Source organism: Garra rufa, chromosome 7 (genome assembly GCF_049309525.1).
Source record: "Garra rufa chromosome 7, GarRuf1.0, whole genome shotgun sequence".
NCBI lineage: Eukaryota > Metazoa > Chordata > Actinopteri > Cypriniformes > Cyprinidae > Garra > Garra rufa.
In genome coordinates this window covers 14,213,615-14,238,940 of record NC_133367.1, presented here as the reverse complement: position 1 = coordinate 14,238,940, position 25,326 = coordinate 14,213,615, and the positions used below count along the sequence as shown (strand labels likewise).

At 38.2% G+C, this 25,326-nt stretch overlaps 1 protein-coding gene across 1 annotated transcript; it reads left to right on the top strand.

Moving 5' to 3' along the window:
* The first annotated feature begins 1,696 nt into the window (after nt 1-1,696).
* LOC141338464 (uncharacterized) lies at nt 1,697-24,977 on the top strand. The gene is made up of 21 exons (XM_073844012.1): nt 1,697-1,821; nt 2,779-3,105; nt 3,251-3,595; nt 3,681-3,809; nt 3,932-3,961; nt 4,228-4,257; nt 4,677-4,700; nt 6,303-6,332; nt 6,509-6,532; nt 6,841-6,870; nt 7,195-7,218; nt 16,094-16,123; nt 16,518-16,544; nt 16,767-16,796; nt 17,085-17,123; nt 19,985-20,161; nt 20,675-20,851; nt 21,177-21,215; nt 21,627-21,818; nt 23,843-23,902; nt 24,093-24,977. The coding sequence occupies exons 1-21, from the start codon at nt 1,776-1,778 to the stop codon at nt 24,164-24,166; spliced, it is 1,884 nt and encodes a 627-aa protein (XP_073700113.1). The 5' UTR covers nt 1,697-1,775; the 3' UTR covers nt 24,167-24,977.
* The last annotated feature ends 349 nt before the right edge of the window (nt 24,978-25,326 follow it).

Below are 25,326 nucleotides of genomic sequence, written 5' to 3'. Positions count from 1 at the left end.
GAATGTGATTTCACCGAGTACAACATGTTCCTGGATCAACATTGATCCTGGAAAAAACATCTCAATCAACCAATCAGAATTGAGGGATAACTTTTTAGGAAATGTTAGTTTTAGTTTTATGATCACAGTTAGATGCTTCTACACCCTTGTTAACAGGTATTATTTCCCTTTGATTTTAGGAATAAATTGGGTTAAGTCTATATTTTTGGACACTAATGTTGATCCAGGATCAACAAAAATGTTAATCCAGGAGCATGTCTTGCTTGGCAAATTCAGCCGTCTCTCCAAAGCATCCACATGTGATTGTCGCATTTCGCCTCCTAACTTTTCTAAATGCTTTTTGAACGTTCAAGTTAGGCTACTACAAAATTCAATTAACTTTAGAAAAAAGTAAAGTATTTAACAATCAACATCGTGGCTTAAAACAGAAAGAGCCAGATAATAAAATAAATTAAAAAAGCCTAATTACTCAATTAAAAATACATTACACATTAAAACTAAAGCGATTACCATGTGTGCAAATTGGCCTGATTGGTTTTTTGTTGAGGAAGCAAAGTTGTAGGCAAATGTTTTATTTATAGAACATAATTACAGAAAAACAGACATCAAACAGAAGCTCCAAAGATGGTTCGAGAACGTCAAAGGAGAACATTCACAAGACGCCAAATACAAGATTCGTAATTTTTTTTACAACAGACATCGCTTTTACATTTTTCACAACTTTAAGAGACATAAGGGGAGTTCGTCAGAGAAAACCTTGTATAAAAGGAGGGGATATTGACAATCTGTAACTATGAATAAAAAAAAATTGCCATTCAGAAATGATACAATTAACAGAAGTGTTAACTGTTTCATTCTCAAAATAAAAAAAAAATCATATTCAGTGTTATCATTAGATTAATTGAAAAACAAAGACTCCCCGCAACTGTTACAAAAAGAACATTCTTCTCCAATATCCACAAAGTTAGAGAGAAACGTATTGGAGTCACACACACACACACACACACACACACACACACGCGCGCGCGCGCGCGCGCGGATGGAACCAGAGAGAGAGAGAGAGCAGGCAATTAGAAGCAATGGTTGGATATTGATTAACGGATGGCATGATAACAGAAGGTAATTTGACTATCAGACAATCTTATCTGACAGTCCTTTGGATGAGTTGTAGAGCGAAATCCAACTGGGAAAGGGAACCAAGAGACAGCAAAGGGGATGCGAACGCTTGATTAGACAGGGAGGAAACGATGAAACCCGGTATAGGGTGTGGCTTGACAGGAGGTATATCTAACAATTATCTTTATAATAAGTACGGTGGCTACACATTAAATTAGGTCCAGAGGGAATAGCAATTCTGCACAAAGCAAGAGTGCTTGCTCATGGAATTTAAACAGTTTGATGGGTAATTTAGAGAACAAAAAGATACAAGGCAAAATAAAATAAACACCACCCATCATCTTAAAAATATTTTGTGGAATAAAAACAAACAAACATATTGAACCAGGATCAATCACACACTTTTTGATCCAATTAATCTTGAAAGTGTTATTCATGTCTATCTGGATAAACCTTCTGCCTTCGTTAATATTTAATACATTCTTTTACTGGAATGTTTAACAATGCGACAGCCTGCACCGCGATGATGTCATTTCTAAAGCTCGCAACTTTGGACTCCTGCAGTGAGACTTCAATCGTTGGCGTGTCTCACAAATGTCAAGACACTCGAAGGAGCGAGTTTCGTATTAACTCAACTCTTACAATAACCTCGCAACAATATGGAGATAGTGTTTTCAGTGTTTTTATCCATGTTTGTCATTGACGGTAAGTGTTTTAATTCTGCTTTTCTTTAATGCTTTCGGTTTCATTTTCCACCGAGTTTATCTGGCCTGTGTGATCAATTCGGGCTTCAAATGCTCATTAACTCATTGATTAGCATAAAAAAACTGTGACGTTTGAATGATTACCTTTACATTAATATGCTGAAAGTTAGAAGAGAGAAATTTATTGTTAATTTAACAAATTTGCCCCTTGTGAAAATCCTAATATCCCCTATGTAATTCTGGCACTGACACATATTTATTTACTTAATTTATTACTAAAATCTATTTAACAAGAAATAAAATATATTTAAATAAGTCACCTTTTACCCATATTTGTAACTTTTAGAATGTTTAAATCCAGAAAAGGCTACGGGATTTTAAATAATAAACCTTAATGCTCCATGATAAACACCCAGGTCCTGTAAACAATGCTTAAACACACCACCCGCATGTAGATAATATCACGGTAATTCAACACTGACAAGAACATAGTAGCTGTTAATTTTCTTCTTGCTTTAAAAGAAAAACAGGACTTTACTCTGAAGGAAACAGTCCAACATCAACGTTTTAGTTTCTTCAAAAGTTGTTAAACATGAGGCCTAAAATATAGGGAATCGTCATTAAAAATCCTAAATATTTAAATTGTGAAACTGCTTCAATCATCGAGCTTTGGAGAGTAATGGAGTATTTGTGTGTGTGGGTGTTGTAGACTGTCTATTTGAAAACTGGTGGGGTAGGTTTTGTTCTTAGTAAGACATTGCAGACATTTTAAAGTATGCACTTGCATAGCTTTCAAGGTAAACAATGTTTGTACAGACATGTATAGAAATATGTAGACCCAGATTTGATGTCATTTGACAAATCCACAAAAAAAAAAAAAAAAAAAAAACTTATTTGGATTACCAGAAATCATTTTGAAAACCAACATCTCTGGTTTTGTTTTGTTTTGTTTCTGTAGGTGTGTGCGGTGTTGATCCTGATGGAGTAAAGACAGTGATAGAGGGAGATTCCCTTACTCTACAGACTGATTTTACTGAAATGCAGAAAGATGGTCTAACAGAGTGGAAAGTTAATAAGACTAGCATAGCAACAATCAATAAAGGAACTGGTAAAGTTGAGTACAGTGACGATAAACTGATAATGATGTTTAGCGGCAGAATTAATCTGGATCAAACTGGATTTCTTACCATCTGGAACATTAGAATCAAACACTCAGGTGAATATACAGTAGAGAGTGTCAGCAGCGTAGGGACCAAATCCAAGACGTTCAAAGTTATTGTGAAAGGTGAGTTGATTAAATCAGAACTTCTTTGTGAAAATATGCAAAGCTGAAATAATTGACAGTTTCATCAGACATTTTGTGTGTGTGTGTGTGTGTGTGTGTGTGTGTGTGTGTGTGTGTGTGTGTGTGTGTGTGTGTGTGTGTGCAGAATCTCCACTTAAATCTGTTGAAGACAAAGATGAAATAAAGGTATTGTCAGCAACAAAGGGACACTCTGAGACTCTACACACTGAAACTGAACTACAGAAACATGATCTGATACTGTGGAGATTTGGAGCTGATGGATCTCTCATTGCTAAAGGTGATACAGAAGACAATCATACGTCATACTATGATGGTGACGATGAGAGATTCAGAGGCAAACTGGAGCTGGACAGTAAGACTGGATCTCTGACTATCACAGACCTCAAAACTAAGCATACTGGTGAATTTAGACTAAAGATCATTAGTGACAGAAGGATCTTATTCAAAAGATTCACTGTAACTGTCTCTGGTGAGTCACTTTATTCTTTCAGCACTAATACGTCTACTAATAATGTACATATTCAATTAATGACTGTTCCTCTTTATCGTTACAGCATTAGGTCTGTCTCCAGGTGCTGTAGCAGGAATATTTGTTGGTATTCTGCTGGCCGTTGCAGCAGCTGTAGCTGCTGGTCTTGTGATTTATTGTGGAAGCAATCGCTACAAATTAAAAAAGCTAATGTGTAAGTCATACAAAAGTCAGGCAGATGATGAAGAATCATGAAAAATGACAGTATCTTTTAGCATTTCTAACATGTTCATCTGTTCATTCATTTCTGTTTCTATGTGCTGCTGTGGCTTGAAGCGAAGTTCTCTGAACAACTAAAGCAAATGAGTAAGTATTACAGCTGGTATGAAAGAAAAGTGAGCTTTACTGCGCTACAATAGATTTTAAATGTGTAACATGATTTTTTATAGTCAATTTTAAGAATTTTCACCACATGTTCGCTTTTGTTTGCAGTGCAGTGAATACGTTTGTGATTGTTCAGCAGTAAACTGAATGACATTGATATACTGATTCGCTCTGTTTAAAATGCTGAATTAGCAACAAACTCTCCTAATCTCTTCATTTTTGTTTCTATGTGCTGCTGTGACATGAAGCAAACATCTCGAAACAACTAGAGAAAATGAGTAAGTATTACAGCTGATGCAGCAGGAGGAAAATGTAGCTTTATTGTTCTACTGCAGAGTGCATTGTGCATTAAACAATTCTGAACCATCTTGCATCTGTTCTCGAGTCAATAACTCACTGATTCAAATGATCCGATCAGAATCTACTGTTACCAATTCACAGAATTGTTAACTCTGACTCTAAATGAGTCAGAAATGGTAGAATCTTGGAGCCTCAGAGTGTTTTGTTAATTCACATAAATGAAGGATTTAACTAATATTCATGCATGCATTAGAGATCATTAATATAAATTAATGCAGGGTATGTAGTGATTTTTAAAGCACATGAAGAATCACACAGTGTGATTTACAAAATGTTAGTCTTATCATTCACTTACAGTCTCCTTATTTCTATTTCTATGTGCTACTTTGACATGAAGCCAAGACCAATGAAAAAGACCTGGGTAAGTATTAAAACTGATGCAGCAAGATAATTTGATTGTGAAATTGTGAAAACTATGAAATAGGTGTATCTAGTGCACACTTTTTTTCTGGTATTTTGAACAAGACAAACAAACAAAATCAACAACAAAAAATGATCAAGTGGATGGTTTATTTTTAATGGTGTACCGATTGTATAGGAGGATGTTTGTTCGGAGCATTTGACTGTAGATTGTTTTGTAAAAAAGGTAATGTAATAGCCTGGAAAAATCCAGACCCTAATCTATTAAGATTATGGGTCTGGGATCGAGCAATGAAAACTGCCTAACTCGAGGGGCGGTACCAAGCATGCATTTGAAACTCTAACTGCACGCAATTGGATAACGTCACGACCAATCACAACAATACACGCTTAGCTACCAGCAGAGCTAAATGATGTTTCATTACCAAAGTTCGGGAGAAGCGCGTCAGATGCTTAGCATAAACATCACAAGTCAATCAGCGCCATAGGTTTAAATACAGCTGACTCACCTCAATTCACTCGATGGTTTATCAGTAAACCTCCACCACCCCATCTCATCACTCCGAGTTCTCGCTACTTCTATTGGGGGGTAACGTACTCTGGGTTCGGGCCACTCCCGAGTTTGGAGCCCTTCACCGGACAGCACGCCAAACATGCACTACTATTCTCCGGCTAATTATATGTAAGCGTGAACTCGTGAACTGATAGATTAAACTCTTGCCGTATCCAGTCGGCAATACAGCAAAAACGTCCTTCTTGCAAAGGAACGATTCGAGTTTTCTGTTTTCTGTTCCTCTTTTATATGGAAAGCCAAGTCTAACTCGTTCATTGCAGCGGCCAAAGCCGTTTCAAACAACTTGTTGTTCATCTGTAGCGACAGCGATCTTTCAAAGTTTACTACATGATACGGACGTCGCAGTGCTGTCATCATCATTTTAGCTCGCCTCTGTCCCGCCTACATCAGATACACCGATTTGATTGGTTCCCACAATTGCTTACGTATTGCAGTAACCTGCATCATTGCTCGATGCCAGAGTGTCTTGCAGAGACAATTCAAATTGTGCTCTCGCGAGACCTCTGGATTTCCAGGGTAGTAATGTAATGGAGAGCTTCTGAAACTTTTTTTAAAGATGAAGCAGTCTGTTGTGTCAGATATAAGAGCAGCTGCATTACAAACTCTAAATAAATGATTTCATAATGAATTGTCCATACTGTTTTCTATACAATGACGTTAACCAGTCTTAACAGTCATCTTTTACTGACATGTCTTGGAGCCACCCCTTCAAAAAATTGATTGTTTTAGAAAGATGGTAAAAACAATATATAAAATCTATGTCATGATCCCTTTTAATGCCTCATGACATAAATAACAGATAAGATAAGATAAATCACTGATAATAAACACTGCAAAATTCCTTAAAAATACTATTTGCCAATTGTTACTGGTCATTAATAAAAAAAATAAAAAAAGATGTGCATATGATAAAGCACATTATTAGAAGCACAAGAAGAATCACACAATATTTCTGTTTCTGTCATTTTCATCTGTTCATTCACTTATGATCTCTTCATTTCTGTTTCTATGTGCTGCTGTGACATAAAGAGGAGATCTCTAAACAACTAAAGCAAATGAGTAGGTATTGCAGATAAAAAGATAAAAAATGGCTTCATTATGTAACAGTTTAGAAAATAAAATGTTACAGATGTATATATTAATTGCTGTGAAAAGTATTGTTTATTGATGATGCATATTAGTGATGAATTAACTGTATAATCTCTTTCTCTGTCTATGTGCTGCTACATTTGAAGCAGATATAAGTGAAAATGAAAAAAGTAAGTATTTGGCCTACAACTGATACAATAAAAGTAAAAATGAGCAGTGAATTTTAAATGTATATTATGATTTTTCAGTCAATATTGTATTTTCATCAAAAGTTCTGCTTTTCGGTATTGAGATACATGACATTAATATACTGATGATTGAATCACATACAGCATTACTGTAACTGCTACAGATCATTAATATGAATTTGTGCAGATAATAAAGAGTAGCACATGAAAAAACGTACAATGACAAGTATATCTGTTCATTCACTTATGATCACCTCATTTCTCTGTCTGTGTGCTGCTGTGACATGAAGCAAAGATCTCTGAAAAAATAAAGCAAATGGGTAAGTATTGTGCTACAGTACTGTTTATATGTACAAAATAGATTTCATAGGCAATATTTATACTTTTAAGTCAGAATTACAAGATATAAACTTATAAAGTCCAGTTCTGAGAAGAAAAGATATTCTCAGAATTTAATTATGTTCCTTCTTAGAACTCACAATTGCAAGTTTACATCTCACAATTCTAATTATTATTATTATATATATAGTATATATATAGTACATGAAGAATCACAAAGTATCTTCTCAGTGTTTCTGATGTTCATCTGACCACTCATTTGAAATTTTCTCATTCCTCTTTCTATGTGCTGCTGTGTCATGAAGCGAAGGGCATTCAAAAAGAAATGCGTAAGTATTTCAGCTGATACAGTAAGGGGAAAAAAAATAGTTTTGTTGTGCTACAGTAGAGTTGAAATGTAGAATCATTTTTCATAGTGTAGTGCCTGGAGGGCAATCAGACATGAAATAACTAGTTATATTCCTTAAATGACTTCTCCCCCATGATTAACACCTATGTGCTATGAGCCAGACCTTTGTTCACTATCCAACTCATCCCCCCACCATCAAGATAAGACTCTTACAGAAATGCAGATACACTTTCCTTATTCAGACATACAGTCCCACATACAGTTATATAGAAATGTACACATATCAATGTGTTACCTTTTCTTATATCGTTGTTTCTGTTATGTATGTCGGCCTCAAACATTAATCCGCAATAGGTGAATCATTGTGCATGCTAAGACTCACGTTTAGAATCACTCAGTCAACCGAGAAGATTCATAGATCATGTTTGGTGTCTATGAGCAGCATTTATTATTCCCTAAATGTTAATGTTTGTGGCATCTTAATAACTCCTTGCTTTATATGTATTATTGAACTTTTGAAAGTTTTGTGGCCAAACAACCAATCAGCTTCCACATGCGAAACCCCATTGTGAGAGACAAAGACTTTCAATCTTCCCTCCAAAACTCAGATCAACCGGATTGGTCAAGGTCCAACTGTGGGCGTGAACGACCTACAGGTTTATAAACCTTGCCTCATCTCTCTCTTGCGCTCTTGCCTTCGGGACACAAAGACACGTCACCCGCACCTCCCCCCAGATCCATGGGGGGGGGGGTCTCACCTAGCGGAGGAGATGATGAGGCCTGCAATACTGGAAAGGACTTTCTGAACTGAACACAAACGGAACAATGCACAACAACAACAAGCTTGCAAGTATCCGTCCTTTCTACAAACGTAGATAGCTGCGTTTAAGGCGTTTTATAAAAGAAACGATTTCAGGATGTTCAGAACCGTTTCATTCCTGTCCCTTTGCAAACTCACTTTCTGTCTCTCTCTCTCTCTTACTCTCTCTCTCTTACTCTCTCTCTCTCTCTCTCTCTCTCTCTCTCTCTCTCTTACTCTCTCTCTCTCGCGCGTTCTCTGTCTATTTGTGTTTTATGTACGTTTGTTTATGTGCGATCGTTTGTAAGTAGAATAGTTTAATAAACAACCATGTATTCACATATAATGATTCTCTGTGCTGAATGCTTACATTACAAAGTCACTTAAACTGTTTCGATCTCATATTGCTACCTTAAGCCCTATTCTGTTCAATTGTTTTAACTCCGTTCTGGTTAGTAGAAATGCGTTGCCGTGACGACGGGCCAACGTCAGAGTAATGGATATCACTGGACAAAGAAACCAGTCGATATCATTATTACTGTTACTGATCAGAAACTGGAAATTGCGTATATTTAATGACGATTATTATACACGATTTCCTGTGAGTTAAACTACTTTCCCTGACTGAAATGTATGTTTTAAATAACTCATTTCATCCTATTCATTGGTTATAAGACCTGGTGGAGTTTGCAGTGTATATGTGATGAGAGGAACAGTCTCATGCATATACACACATATATTGATCATCTTAAATTCTTTGAGCTAACCAAAATTCTCTACATTAATTGGCGTTAGAATGCGGGGCAGTTTTAAACTATGTGATGTGAGCAGCTCAGGAATAATTTGTGTGTCTGCATGCTTGTGTATTCAAACTCGGCTCGCGACTCGCGTCTCTTTTGTTTGTGTGTGTGTGTGTTAGAACGGTGTGGCCAAGCCCACCTTTAACACCTTCACAGATGTTTGAGCCTCTCGCACAGAGAAACTAAACCACTGTTGAAGATGTAACTTAACTGCAGTTTATATATTGACCCTATAAAACGAAGAAATCTTTTATAGAGCGTCCTAAAGCCACCCTAAATTGAGCGAAGAAAACCTCAATTTTTGCGTGAAGAAGCTGATTGAGCGATGTTCCTCTTTCACCTTACAATGGCCATATCTTTATATTTTGAGTGTAGATAGATTAGCCATTGATGTGCACTCCAATGCTAATCAGCTATCTTGCTCCTTTGGGTTAAAACCTCAGCTTAGCTAACTGATCAGGTTGACCCCGTTTGCTCGTCGAATAGATTTAATATAGTAAACAACTTCGCGTTATTACTGTACAAATCTTGATCGAGTGTTATTTATTTGTTTTGTGCAAAGCACACACAAGTCTTGTGTCAGCAGGCTGACTCAAGATCAAGGTGCACGCATCGTAACTAAGCAACCTTTTAATAGTGTAAGCATCCTATTAAGTTAAAGTTTGCAAAACACATGTACCTGTGTTCAGTAAAACGGACACAAGAAAGATACACCCGCGATCACGCATCGCCATGGTAACTGCGCTTAGATGCGCGTTCAAATCCACACAAGGTGGAATCTGAAATCCCGCATAAAAGGTATTTCCTTCTATTAAAAGATAGAAGTCTGTCTAAAACCTCTTCCAATACCTATGCCTGATTTCATATTATTTTTTTTATTTTATTTTATTTTTTTTTTCTTTGAGCAACAACGCTTATAGATAGTCCCAGTCAGTCTCTCCCTTCTCTTTTCCTTTTGATGTTACATTATTAATTATTGTTATTTAAACCATAATGATAATTAACATAATGTATGTTTTTTTTTGTGTGTGTGATTTAATTTTAATTATTTCACCGCCTTAGATTCAACTCTCCCTTTAGCAGTTATAATTGTATTTGCTCATTTTAAATTTTTGATTAAACAGTCTTGATTTAAATTTAAACTTTGACCAAATCGATCAAGTTGCACTCTCTCTACCCCGGGTAATTCGGCCCATCCCAGGGGGGCCTTTCTCTCTTTTGCTCTCTCAGCTCTGCCATTTCCCAGGTGTGACGACTCCATAGCGCCCCCACCCGGTGGGCCCCGTCACTGACCTCAGGGCTGGCAGTCAGCTCGCTTTCTCTCTTTTACTTTAACCCTTTATACCTCTCTTTCTGATGGATTTTGTTTTTATTTTAGAGACTGAACCTGTCTGAACATCAGTGAAATCTTTTGGTAACTACACCGATGAACTGAATAGCTCTAAAGTTAATCGCTCATCATTAAGTTTACTCATAGTTTCCTGTGTTTACCCACACAAACTATCTGACCCCTTCTTTACAGCTAGGATAATAAGCGTTTAGTTTGCGTCACCATCTGATGACATCAGTTAAGTACGCAACACATAGCAACATTTTAGCTCATTAGTTCTGTACGGACTTGCATTGGCTCGTTGTGCTTTGTCTCTCCCTCTCTATTTGTGTCAACATGTCACCATCCAGTCTCGCCATCCAGTCCAGACAAGGCAAAGAGGCCATCCTGCCCTGGGTCTAGTGACTACAGCCCCTGAGCGGAGAACAGCCGGTCGACCACGCACACAGGCGAATGGATCACGATCCAGTCAAGAGCTACGGCTGCAGAGAACCAATCAACTCATCTACAGCCTGGACCATCAGTGACCACGCCCTCAACAAGATCGTCTGACTAAAGCCGCAGCGGAGAAAGCTTCACCCACGACGGAACCAGGACAGCGCGCAGAACCGCCTAGACCATCTGGATGTTCAGAGATAGCGGATGAAGAGGACAAGGACCTACACGAGGAGAGAGGAGAAAAGCTTCAAGACACGCCCGCAACACCCCCACAGACTGAGCGCAGAGAGCAGTACAGGAGAACACTCCTAAACAGCGGAAGCTCTCTTTACAATGAACCCAGCACACCTTAAAGAACTCAAATTCTTGCAGATAACAATATGAACAAACAGGAGAGCTCAACACAAAATCTCTCCCGGGCCTAACAGCCCACCGTTCACACCTCACACGCCAGCAAGCTGGCCGGGAATCTGACAGCTGTCACCACAAAACGCTGTCTTCCTGAACACTGCAGTAGGCTACAACACACGCCTGTCTGCAAAACATTGACTTTTAAGCAAGAACATTTGCCCAGTGTGACCACAAGACAGATCTGCTTAGCTCCACCTCCAGCTAACAGGACCCCAGCCATTGGTACCAGCAGTCAAAACTGTCAAAACTGAATACAGCAGCTAAGAACACGACTGCTACGACCAGCATCTGAGCCTACGTGAGACAACGCGACAGGCACCAAGGGAAGATGGCATCAACGCCAGAAAATCTTTCCCCTCAGATATCCACATCACACTGTGAGTCACCACCCAAATGCTACAGCCTTCTTCCGTACAGCGATTGCTCGATTCAGCGGACTCTACAGACCGCCGGAAAACAGCCAAGCACCAGAAGGCAATAAAGATTAGCAAAGTGATTGTCCAGCTGCCCCATGCCAAGGGGGGACGTCTGACTGACCAAGGTGAACAAACATACAGTGGTGTATGGGAGCTGAACACGCAGCGACATCACTGTGTGGGAGTGATCTGAGATCAGTGCAGGCCAACACTGAGGACACCTGTGCTCTGAACTTAACCTGGAATAGACAATGCAAAACCTGCTACGTCCTGTTTCTCACAGCCCTACGATACTCCCTCAACTGCGAGAAAGCCTTGCTAGATAAGATTACTCCCAGATGTTTACACTCTGGCGAACGAACTACCTGCATTCACCAAAAGGGGTCACTGTTCGGCTCAAAACACAGTGTGGCTAAAACCCTAATGCTGCACACACATTCAATGGAATACGTGAAGCAGTGCCCACTCTAGAAGCCACACCCCCTTTCTGAAAAGTAATCTTTTGCAGTGTACATACCATTCAGGTATTTCAAAGACTTTAAACAATTCCGTCATGAAGAGCCTAAAGGAAAATGGCCACTCAGAAATGGTGCCAAGCTGCTCTCCACATATGACGATGATGCAGAACTAATGTCATGTACAAGGCTCTCAGCAGAGCCCAGCACCCAGATGACAACAGCTGCGCTGCACAAGCCATCCAGCGATGTGCCAAGCACACCAGAAGACAAAGGGAATCACAGAGACCTGCCACCACTGTGTGATGTTTATAACTGTCAATGCCTGCAGACCAAGGATCCCACGCACACAAACCCATGTGCTCATAGACCCAAGAGCGAGGCAAGACACGCCCAGAGCAGGTACCTAGTGGAAAACGACAAGCCTGTCCCACTGCAACACCTTAAGCCGGGCCACCTGACATCACAGCACGAGTGACGGCAATCGGATCAACCCTTGTGTCACAGCAAGTCGCAAGAACTCCCTCTGAAAATTACTAACCTGCATAGACTCAAAGTAGGCTAAGCTCAGTTTCAAACAACACCACTCAGTTTGAAACAGACGAGCATCAACAACTGTTCCAGACAAGCAGTGCCATCACAATAAGAACATTTACATGCTATTCGTGGAAAAACAGTGAAAGGCCCAGGAAAAAAACTGAGGGATTTTGTGGCTGCCTAAGGTTTTCAACAACAAAAAACCCACCCACCCAACCCAAGCATCGCTTCTAAGCCACAAGCAAACCCCTCACGCTGCTACGCCGCCTGCATCACACCCATGCACACTGGCTCCACCTACAAAATAGCTCTGCTAAAGCAGCCTCCACTGCTCCCAAGCAATGCTGACACTTTGCACTGTCCGACCACACTAAGGCACTAAGCCGAAAACAACTCAGTGATGTCACACACATGCCGCATCTAGATGACACATCCTCACATTTGTTCCTGATAACCAAACACCGCCACAGCTCCCAGCTTTCCAGGAACAAAGGGGGGTCATTGCTGATGTATGCCCAAGATGCACCGTGCAGAACACACCAGAGTACCAAAGCCACTACCAACGCAGAAGTGGCGCACTGCCAAGCATGCAGTGACAGAGGACATCAGAATATGCTAAGTTTGATGCCAGCTCGAAACCAGCGGATTTCAAACGACACAGCCTCTCTACGATGCAAAGCAGTCAGTCGACGAGAAACATCTGTGAACGTTTACCACCAGGTGGCACCAGAAACGACACCCGTGTCAACTAAGAGACCACCCTTGTCACCACCTACATTGCTCACCAGTACTTCAGTGAAACATGCCTGAGTGCGACACCTGCATCCAAAGAGCGCAGGAAACCAAAAGCATGCCGCAGCCAGCGAGATTCACAATAGGAACTGTGAACCAGCGTGTCTCGGACATCCAGCCCTGCCACTCACCAGGACCAACTGGAGACTCAGCAGAGTACAGAGAACGGCATCCTTCAGCCTAAAGCAGCCAACGGCCTGCAATGGCAGAGAAAGGAACAGCAGGACTGCGACAAATGGACAACTCACATCCAGCCTGGACAACCAGGAGCTGAGCAGCATCATCTTCTCCTTGGCCCACACCCTCAAGGGCCTCAGACAGGAGGTAAATGAACTGAACCTGCAAGTCTCCGAGTACCAAAATTAACCGACACCCACAAGGACAGCTGAACACGCCTGCTTTTCCAGAACAGAGTTTCTGATGCTAACAAGGAGCTCCTTGAATGAAACTCCACTGAGAAGTACTGAAAGATAAACTTCTGACTCCTTGCCCAACGCAACACCGCATTAGACTTCCTAAAAGGAAAAAGCATCCCATAAGACCAGCCGACACCTCAGGAGCAGCCAGACAATGTTGAATGGAGCAACGGGCCCACAGGCCCAACAGCAAAACCCCTACCAACACCACTCAGACCCGCTCAAGTCAGTGTCGACACCCCCAACATCAGACGCCTGATGACATTTGAGCAAAACAGCGGGATAACAGACACCTGCTGCCCTCCTGCACCCTAACCGGGTCCGTCGGAAACTTCTTTACACTACAAAATCTTTACGACAATTCTCTGCGAACCCTGGAACTACCTGCCCTCTCACAAGTGAGAGTCCAACCAGCGATTCCAGACTGCAGGGACCACAGATACTAGATAACAACCACCTGACACAGACCAACCTGGGTCAGGATGACCAGTGACAGTGCCTCGACACCTGTTGCACAAAGCTCGAGGACCCATACCTTGCCACTGTCTACATTATCACACCTGATAACGTCGACCACGGCACCACAGCCACTCCTTGAAGCACCAACCTCCAGAGAGCCACCTCTCTCTTCCAGCCATGAGTGCCGGGTGCATGCCTGATTGTTCCGCACCTTTGACGTCGCTCGCTGTTGTCTGTTGGACGGACAACAACGTTCGAAAGAGGGGATATGTAGTGCCTGGAGGGCAATCAGACATGAAATAACTAGTTATATTCCTTAAATGACTTCTCCCCCATGATTAACACCTATGTGCTATGAGCCAGACCTTTGTTCACTATCCAACTCATCCCCCCACCATCAAGATAAGACTCTTACAGAAATGCAGATACACTTTCCTTATTCAGACATACAGTCCCACATACAGTTATATAGAAATGTACACATATCAATGTGTTACCTTTTCTTATATCGTTGTTTCTGTTATGTATGTCGGCCTCAAACATTAATCCGCAATAGGTGAATCATTGTGCATGCTAAGACTCACGTTTAGAATCACTCAGTCAACCGAGAAGATTCATAGATCATGTTTGGTGTCTATGAGCAGCATTTATTATTCCCTAAATGTTAATGTTTGTGGCATCTTAATAACTCCTTGCTTTATATGTATTATTGAACTTTTGAAAGTTTTGTGGCCAAACAACCAATCAGCTTCCACATGCGAAACCCCATTGTGAGAGACAAAGACTTTCAATCTTCCCTCCAAAACTCAGATCAACCGGATTGGTCAAGGTCCAACTGTGGGCGTGAACGACCTACAGGTTTATAAACCTTGCCTCATCTCTCTCTTGCGCTCTTGCCTTCGGGACACAAAGACACGTCACCCGCACCTCCCCCCAGATCCATGGGGGGGGGGGGTCTCACCTAGCGGAGGAGATGATGAGGCCTGCAATACTGGAAAGGACTTTCTGAACTGAACACAAACGGAACAATGCACAACAACAACAAGCTTGCAAGTATCCGTCCTTTCTACAAACGTAGATAGCTGCGTTTAAGGCGTTTTATAAAAGAAACGATTTCAGGATGTTCAGAACCGTTTCATTCCTGTCCCTTTGCAAACTCACTTTCTGTCTCTCTCTCTCTCTTACTCTCTCTCTCTTACTCTCTCTCTCTCTCTCTCTCTCTCTCTCTCTCTTACTCTCTCTCTCTCGCGCGTTCTCTGTCTATTTGTGTTTTATGTACGTTTGTTTATGTGCGATCGTTTGTAAGTAGAATAGTTTAATAAACAACCATGTATTCACATATAATGATTCTCTGTGCTGAATGCTTACATTACAAAGTCACTTAAACTGTTTCGATCTCATATTGCTACCTTAAGCCCTATTCTGTTCAATTGTTTTAACTCCGTTCTGGTTAGTAGAAATGCGTTGCCGTGACGACGGGCCAACGTCAGAGTAATGGATATCACTGGACAAAGAAACCAGTCGATATCATTATTACTGTTACTGATCAGAAACTGGAAATTGCGTATATTTAATGACGATTATTATACACGATTTCCTGTGAGTTAAACTACTTTCCCTGACTGAAATGTATGTTTTAAATAACTCATTTCATCCTATTCATTGGTTATAAGACCTGGTGGAGTTTGCAGTGTATATGTGATGAGAGGAACAGTCTCATGCATATACACACATATATTGATCATCTTAAATTCTTTGAGCTAACCAAAATTCTCTACAATAGTCAATATTTTTAAGTATTGTTTGTTTATTCAAATGAATAACACTTTAATGTTCACACACAGCATACTGTAATTGTTACTGATCATTAATATAAAGTCATGCAGAGTAGATGATGAAGTGATTGTTGGAAGCACAGCATTTTCTCAGAGTTTTTGAAATGTTTATCTGTCCATTCACTTAAAATATAATTTCTGTTTCTATGTGTTGTTGTGAATTATAGCGAAGCTCACTGAACAACTAAAGCAACTGCGTAAGTATTACAGCTAATTATAAGAGAAAAGTTAGGTTTTGGGCTTGTGTTTGATTGAAGTGTGGTTGTCCAGTATTGAGCTGCATGACATTAAATACTCAACATGTTATACAATATTATATTAATTGCTCCTGATTGCTAAGATGCTGAATTTACAAGTTTCATTTAGTGTTTGTTCATGTTGTTTTTTCTGTTATTGAAGCGCACAGAACTGAAATGTAGCACCAATTGGCCTAAAAGCATAGTCTGGCTTTTTATCTGTCTTTTTTTCTGGACTGTGTGACTCACAGTTGTATATTATAACTCATTGTGTCAATGATTCAGTCATGTCCATCAGTTCATTCACTCATAATCTCTTCGTTTCTCTCTTCGTTTCTATGTTCTGCTGTGACAGGTGAACAGAACATCCCAGAACAACTGTGTAAGTATTAAAACTACCTTTAAGAGTTTAAATGTTAAGTGATTTTTTTTTTAATTCAGTATTTTCACCACAATTCTGCTTATGTTTACTTTAGTGCAGTGATTAAGTGTTTGATTAGTATTTAGTGTTAAGTCTGAATCTCTCAGTTTAAAATGTTGAATTTACAGCAAACTCACTTATAATCTCCTCATTTCTGTTTCTATGCGCCGCTGTGGCACAAAGTCGAGATGTCTGAACAAGTAAACCAAATGAGTAAGTATTACAGTTGATAGGACAGAAAATAATAGCCTCATTATATCTTTATTATGTGAAAGCAGTGTTTAATATAAAAAACATCACAGGTGTAAAATACACAATTGTTGTGCGAAGTACTTTTTATTAACAATGCATGTTAGTGATGGATTAACTAGTGTTTAAAATTTAACATTAAGAATGAAGTGATTAGAAGCACATCAAGAATAACAGCTTTTTCCTCAGTGTTTTTGACATGTTCGTCTGAAACCACTCACTTAAATCTAACTTTTCTGTTTCTTTGTGCAGCGTCGAAAGATGGAACAGAGATGTCTCAACAAAAAACATGTAAATATTACAACTGATACAGGAAGTGTAAAATGTTTTTTTTTTTTTTTTTTTTTGTACAACAAGAAAAGTTAAAGGTGCAATGTGTAGATTTTTGCGGCATCTAGTGGTAAGGTTGTGGATTGCAACCAACGGCTCCCGTCCACTGCTCACCCCTCTCTTTACAGAAGCTACGGTGGCCCACACAGGATTAAGATGTCGTCGTTTTAGACAGCAAAGAGTAATGAGGTTTCTTTTAAAACGTAAAATAAAGAATTATATTTACTTAATAATTCAATAAAACTATGTTATTGTAAATATTACAGTTACTTGTCCATCATTTTGTTAGTGTTTTTCCGCTAGAACAACGCGATCTGTAGAGCAGTTTGTCCGTTTAGGGCTACTGTAGAAACAATACGGCGACTTCCATGTGAGGGGACCCGCGGTGTATGTAGATATAAACTGATAATTCTAAGGTAATAAAAACATAATGGTTCATTAAGTTGGGTCTTTATACACCCCTGAAAACATAGTTATGTATACTATATTTTATTTCTGTCTAGAGATCATCTTAAATATTACACATTGCAGCTTTAAATGAAAAAAGTCACAAGTTTAATGTTTGCTAAAACCTAAGTTTATAGAAATATAGTGCACATGCTTCATTACTGTACTTAAAGCTGGGCGCACCTTGTGCGATTTTGAAAATCCTAAAAGATTCCTATATTCCTAGGCTAAAATCTGTAGTCTTTGATCTTTATTTTGACATGTTCACTGATAGCCGATTAATGGCTGTTGCGATCAAATTTTGCCTCCGAAGAAATTCTGGCAATGTCAGTAGATTTGGCGCTGTCAGTATCTTGTCTGTGTTCTGTCATGTTTTCCTAGTGTTTTTTTCCCCTATGTTTCTAGTTCAATTGGTTTAGTCTGTTCTCCCCCTTTTGGTTTAGTCCTTTTGATTTAGTCTTGCCCATATTTGTATTTCCCCCTCGTTATCTTGTTTGTGACCACGCCCATGTTTCAGTATATATATATATATATATATATATATATATATATATATATATTAGTGGTGGGCCGTTATCGGCGTTAACGTGCTGCGTTAACGCGAAACTCTTATCGTGCGATAAAAAAAATATCGCCGTTAATCTATTCTCAAATTTGGGTTGGGAGCTGGGTCTAAACTACGCAAGCTATGATGACTTTCACCTTGATAGTTTAACGCGGATGTATACCGAATATGGTCGCGCGTTTAAGTCTCCTCCACCAAAACACAGACAGGATCGCGTCGTCCTCCATTCATGAAAACAGAATCTACTATAGCGCGAAATGCCACGTAAATTCGTCGTTTTTTGGATTCATAAATCAAATGTTGCTCTGTCACTTAATTCAAATCGCGATATGGACTAGTGTATGTGAAAACTGAAATGCAAAAAGACCGTTTTAATATGAATCTGATATGTTCCGTTTGCCTAGCTGTATGCATTGCGGAGACGAGCTTTTACTACACGCATACTGAAACACACGTGACGCTCCCGGTAATTTTTGGCATTTTCATCTCACATGAACAAATAAACTCAATCTCCCAAACTGCTGTGAGTGTCACTTTTACCGTTTCATTTGAGAAAACTAGCATCATATCATACTGTATACACAGAAACTTCATGGCAACCTGTCAAAATAAAAGTAGGCTATGGTGTAACATGTAATGGGTTGGGTAGGTGTTGACGTTAAAAAACACACACAATCTAATAGGTAGAAAAAATAATTTCATTGTTAGTTAGTTAGTAAACACAAGTACATCTAATTGAACATAATTTATTTTCATCAACAAATTATCATAGAACAGCTTTATGAGCTTTATGATCCATTCTCAAAGACTTACTTTTAGTCATTATTTGGGTAGCACACATATTCTGAATGCCTTCAGCAGAATTCAAATTAGCCATTTTAATCTAGATTAATTTCAAGATTTAATCTAGATTAATCTAGATTAAAAAAATTAATCTATGCCCACCCCTAATATATATATATATATATATATATATATATATAGTCTGTGTGTGCACTCCCCATTTGTCCGTCAATGCTTACTGTTACCTCTGTTTGCTTGTGTTCATGTGTTCATCTTATACTCCCGGTTTTTGTTTGTTTGCATTAGTTACAGTGTTTTATTTAATAAACCATTTACGTTTTCATTTACTCCGGTTCTCCTCATCATTTTCCACTCCTCAACCCCGCCTGGATCGTGACAGGCGCACAGTCCTGCGGTGTGTCATCTCCTATGATGAAACTCCAAACTTTCTTCATTTTTCAAGACAAGTCATTATCAGAATTAATGCTAGAGATTTCTTCTATCCACATAATTTCCAGCGCTCCCATCCTCCGCTCACAGAATTCATCTGATGTGTTGCCTTTGCTCTGATAATCACCTGTTGCGCCGCTGTTTTCATGTTGGTGTGTAGAGCTGCTTACAATATTCTTCTTAAAGGGGTCATCGGATGCCCATTTTCCACAAGTTCATATGATTCTTTAGGGTCTTAATGAAAAGTCTTTAATATACTTTGGTTTAAAAATTTCTTAATAGAAGTGTACAAAAAATACCCTTTTACCTTGTTAAAATCAGCTTTGCAAAATGCAGCTCATTTTAAGACATGGCCCCTTTAAATGCCAGCGAGCTCTACTCGCCCCGCCCCTCTCTGGGATTATGTTTACTTTAGAGGCTCTGCTTTACATAAACCGCATTAAGTAGCCATAGGTTAAGTAGCTATAGGTTTATTTATCTACATAGTATACTTTGTTGATATTTACTCAACTACACTAAACTAATAATGTCATAACTCATGCAAACACACGTTGTGTTTGTATTTCTCTGTTTTTAGATGATGATGTCACACAAGAAGAGACGCCAAGATCAGAGCTCAGAGAAGGTGAAAGAAAACGGCTCTTTGTTGAAGAGACTGCCATAAGTAAAGCCATTGGTGCTGATAGGATATTACAAGACATACAGGGCCGAAAGAGCATTGCAATCAGAGCTGAAGATGAAGTTCATATACATTGTGAGTTGCCTTTCAATGTAATATTTTTTTTATTGAAGGGTTTGTTTATTCAATTGTAGTCATTTTTAACACTTGGTTCTCAGCCAACTACATGATTGATGGAAGCTTTGTACTAAATACAAAGACTCCTACTAACTGGACCCCTCTGTCTTCTGTTCTGACAGTCCTGTAAATAAAACAAAACGATCCTTTGTATGGACACTAAACATGCTTGAAAGTTTGCAAACGCCCCCTAGTGGTTATTGGCCTCCTGCTTGAGAATAACTACTGTTTTAGACAAGCATAAGATATTACATGTCAACTATAACTGTGTTTTTGTAGTACTTTTTTTTTTTTTTTACTTGTAAAATATGTATGAATTTTTCTCAGGGTCACTGACATTCTCGATTTGTAGTATACTTTATTAGTATACTATATTCTTTGTTGACATTTACTTAACTGCACTAAACTAATAAAGTCATAACTCTGATTTTCACATGCAAACCTGGTTGTCTTTGTATTTCTCTGTTTAAGATGATGATGTCACACAAGAAGAGACGCCAAGACCAGAGATCAGAGAAGGTGAAAGAAAACGGCTCTTTGTTGAAGAGACTGCCATAAGTAAAGCGATTGGTGCTGATGAGATATTAAGAGACATACAGGGCCGAAAGAGCATTGCAATCAGAGCTGAGGATGAAGTTCATATACATGGTGAGTAGTTGTCTTTCAATGATTTATTTTTATTTAAGGATTTGTTTTTAACACTTGGTTCTCAGTCAACTACATGATTGATTAAAGCATTGTACTAAATACCCAGACCTACCCAGACCTGTAAATACTGTAAAACAAAATGATTATTTGAATGGACACTAAACATGCTTGAAAGTTTGCTAGTGGTCACTGGGCTCCGGGTTGAGAATAACTACTGTTTTAGACAAGCATAAGATATTACACATAAACTAACATAAATTCTTCTCAGGGTTGCTGACATGTCTATCTGTTCATTCTCAAATAATTTCTCAGTTTCTGTGTGTAGATTTGACAGGTGTTCTGAAGATCTCTGAACAAGAAACACGTACGTATTACAGCTGATACAGCAAGTAAAAATGTGTTTTGCAGTGTGATAAGAAATATTCAATTTAAAAGTATAGTTTTGTATATTTGGAGTAATATTAATATACTATTAATAATATTAATATAAATGATTTATTTTAAAGCTGCCAGATAAGTGTAATGCTATTCACATAAGAAGTTACTGCATTAGACACTGCATAAGACATTTTATTTTTGTATTTATAAAGCAAGCCTTGTCTCAGTGTTTTAAGTAAGTAGTCCTATGTAACATTTACAGGTACAACAATGTATTTTTTTGTGCGTTTTGTCCAAATATGTAAAATATGTATAATATACAGCGATTTCTTCACAGAATATCCAATTTCTGTTTCTGTATATGGCTGAATAGATTTTTACAGGTCTCTGTTTCCAGGTGCTGACGTCACAGAAGAAGAGACAATAAGACCGGAGATCAAGGAAGGTGAAGTGGAACGATTCATTTATGTTCAAGAGACGGCCATAAGTAAAGCGTTTGGTGCTGATAAGAGATTGAGAGACAGACAAGGCAAAAAGAGCCTTGTAATCCGTAAAACCAATACTGAAGATGCTGGAGTTCAAACACATGGTAAGTGGTTATCTTTTAATCTAATATTTGTCTTTTATGAAGGGTTTATTTGTGGGTTTGTAGTATTCATGGGTAGTATTTGGTGCTCCTACAAAAGTAATGTAATGTAACAAAATATTGTTACAATTAAATAATGTTTAAATATAGTTACTACCAGGTCCACACGAACCTTATCACACTGAAATTAACTAAATTAGATGATATAATTTAATTTCAATCTACAAAAGGGGCCAACAAGTTGAGACCATAAGACTTGTTTTACAAATACTCTGAAGTCAAATTATAACTTTGTGTGGGAAACAGACCCAGATGTAGATCACTATTTACTGAGATGATCCTATCAGCTTAATTTCTCAGCTAAATCCGACTGATTCAGGCATGTGATTGGCTAAGGACAAAAAAGCAGGAAAATATACTAAGACCCCCCCCCCCCCCCCCTCGGAAAATGATTTGCGGTTGTTGGTTGGGAAAATTAACCGAAATGAGCATCCCGAATAGCTAGCAAATACAAGTAAGTTAATGTTAATGCAGCTTAAACATCCTGCCATAGTAGAAAATCACTCAAAATCGATCATCTAATCCAGGGGTCTTCAACTAAAACGGCTCGAGGTCCAGACATATAAAAAACTATTTATGTTTTTTTTTTTTTCGCGAGACCAGGGTATCTGCAGCATATTTAATCTTAAATTCTACACATTTAAATACTTTTTTAAAGACCTGAACAAAATTTAATTAATAAATAAATAAATTATTAAAATGACTGTAAAAAGCATGATTTACAATTGAGATGCAGATTTCCCAAAACAAAAAAGATTTCTTAAATTGTAAAATTCACATTCTAGCCTTCAAGAGTCAAAAGTATCAATTCTTATATTAATTTAAACAATTATTGTCAATCAAGTATTATATTAATTAACATATATTTTATTGCCTTAATTGTTTAAATTTGTATAACACATGATCTTGTCGATCCATCAGATAACATTTACAACTCTACGTGTTTGGTGCTTAAAACCATTGACTGATTTGTTTACATTGGTCTTTTTGACAACAGTAGACGTACGAGCTGATTAAAAATGTCAGATCATTCTCTTCCAGCAGGAGGCGCTATCAGAATGGTACACAAAGCAGCGCCGCAGCTGACTTTGAAACGCGCAGCGCTCATATTTATTCAATGGATAACCTTATAAAGTTCCATCGCAATTCTTGCCTTTTAGTCCCCACATTTAAGACAACCTGAAATAATTAGTCTTTCTTAACCCCTAATAACACTACAGTCATCAATAAATATGAAGAGCTTTATTTCAAGAACTGACTTTAAAAAACCCTTAGCCTACACAAAATACGTTTCTTTTTGTTTTGCAGAAGAGAAATATTAGGGAAGTAAATTAATATCAGCATATGAAGTATATTCGTCTATCATTGTCTCTTAGAGAATGTGCACATTAGATGCTGAAAGCGCTGTTTTTACTTTCACTTTAATATATGCAGTTTTCACGTTGCTTGTGTGATATCCATTGGCTCACCGTCGTGGTTTAAAATATAAATATGTATAAAAATACAGTATAAAAAGATATATTTACAATATTTTGCGACGTAACCCCAAAATAATGCATTTTCCATCAACGTTTTTCACTCACTGAAAGCTATCTGTCTGCCGATCTTTTCTCTCCTCACTGCACGGAAGATTGCACCCAAACGCTGACCCTAGTGTGCTTGATATAAATGTATTTATTAGAAATAGCGTTTGGCATTTTTTTAATTATTATTATGTCAAAAGCTTTCACGGTCCGCATGGACGCATCTTGCGGTCCGGAATCATACTTCGCCATCCGCCATTTGCGAACGGTCGCAACGTGACATAGGTCACATTTTCAGGTCGAAAAATCCGGAATTCCGGATTAATCCGGAAAAATCACATCCCTGCTGATTTTATACAAAAAAAAAACTAGTTTTCATGTGACTCTGTCTAATAAATGTAAGTGTTCAGTTGTCTAATTAATCAGTGATTATTGTTAACACAGGAACAGATGAAAAAGCTCCTGAAAATGTACTAAAAGAGTTAAAGGAAGAACTAAAAGAAGGTGAGATTCTGTTGTTTGCACTCATTCTGTTCAACTTTCAAACAACATCGTGATTCGATGTGGCTTCATTTAGTTGATTCATTAAGATTTCAAACACCATTTTTTACACAGATGCGTCCATATGTTCTAAAGGATTGATCTCCAGATTCCTCTCTTTTTAATTTCTGTGATTCTCTCTGTTTTCTTTCAGAGCCAACAGAAAAAGAAATGACTGAAGAAACACCTTTTATGAGCCAAGATGAAGAGGATGCATCAAATGATTAGCCATAGAAGACTTCATTTCAGTGAAATAAAACCCGCCAGAGTCAATCACTATGACATTTTCAACATTTCAGCTCCATCTTTTACAAGCCTCTAGAATCCATCCAAAGTGAGAAATGTCATATACAATTGTACTGTACACTACATACTTGTTATTCTAAGATGTTTTGCCACAGAAGTATCTCTCAAAATATCTGTTGCACAGTTAATGTTCCTGTTCAGCTTTGATCACAGTGCCTTTAAAGATTCCATGCCCTTCTCATCATGTGTAGAAATTCATTAGACTGTAATCAAGATACACACAGCATTCAATGTGACTCTTTTGTTGCCGAAATTAACCAACTAATTACCTAAGGTACTGATCTTTTTACTATATTTTCGATTAAACAGAAAACTATGCATTTTTTTCATGCTATATTAAATTAAAATGCTTAAATATTTTATTCAAAGATATATTCTAAATAAAATATATTTCTCTATTCTTTAATCACATTATAAATGTGCCCTGAATTAGAGTGCAGTATATTCAGAGATGTATTTGTTTCTTTATCCTTACTTCCCATTAGCAGGAAGTAGGCCAAATGGCTGCCAGCTGACTCCGTTTATTGTGACTGGAGAAATTAATGCCTTGTTGATTGGGCTTCTCTTCAGTGTTATTGTGTTTATGACAAGAAATACTTTATGGTTTGTAAGCTACTATTTGTTTGTGTATTGTTAATTCTTTGGGAATGGGTTGGTAGAGTGGTGGGTGCCATTTTCATTTGAACTTGGTGTCAACTGTTCAAGTTAGCTGGGTTATTTTGCTGTATTTCTGTTTTCTTTGCTTTTAATAGTTTAGTTAGTTTTTCTCTCTACTGGTTAGCGGGGTAACAGTTTGTGGTTTTGGCCTCTGTTGAAGCCTTGCAATCCTTCCACATGTATTAAAGAGCTGTAGGAGAAATTACAATTAAACGCCATGGAAAGACAAATTCTTTGCAAAATATTTATAAAAAAAAAAAACACCAAAATTACACAACAATTTCCTTTGAGGGCCACAGTTTATGATATCCATTATTTGTGTTGCTAATTGTTATTTGAGGTAATGTTTACAGCCATGTGTTTAAATGAATTTGCCTAATATGTACTCACCCTCAGGCCATCTAAAATGGAGTTTGTTTCTTCAG

What these genes read in the sequence shown, in the direction of transcription:
- LOC141338464 (XM_073844012.1), top strand. Translation starts at nt 1,776, where the DNA reads ATGGAGATAGTGTTTTCAGTGTTTTTATCCATGTTTGTCATTGACG. An exon ending in TAAACAACTAAAGCAAATGA is followed by an intron (nt 6,333 to 6,508) that starts GTAGGTATTGCA and finishes CTACATTTGAAG; the next exon opens with CAGATATAAGTGAAAATGAA. An exon ending in GATGTCTCAACAAAAAACAT is followed by an intron (nt 17,124 to 19,984) that starts GTAAATATTACA and finishes CTCTGTTTTTAG; the next exon opens with ATGATGATGTCACACAAGAA.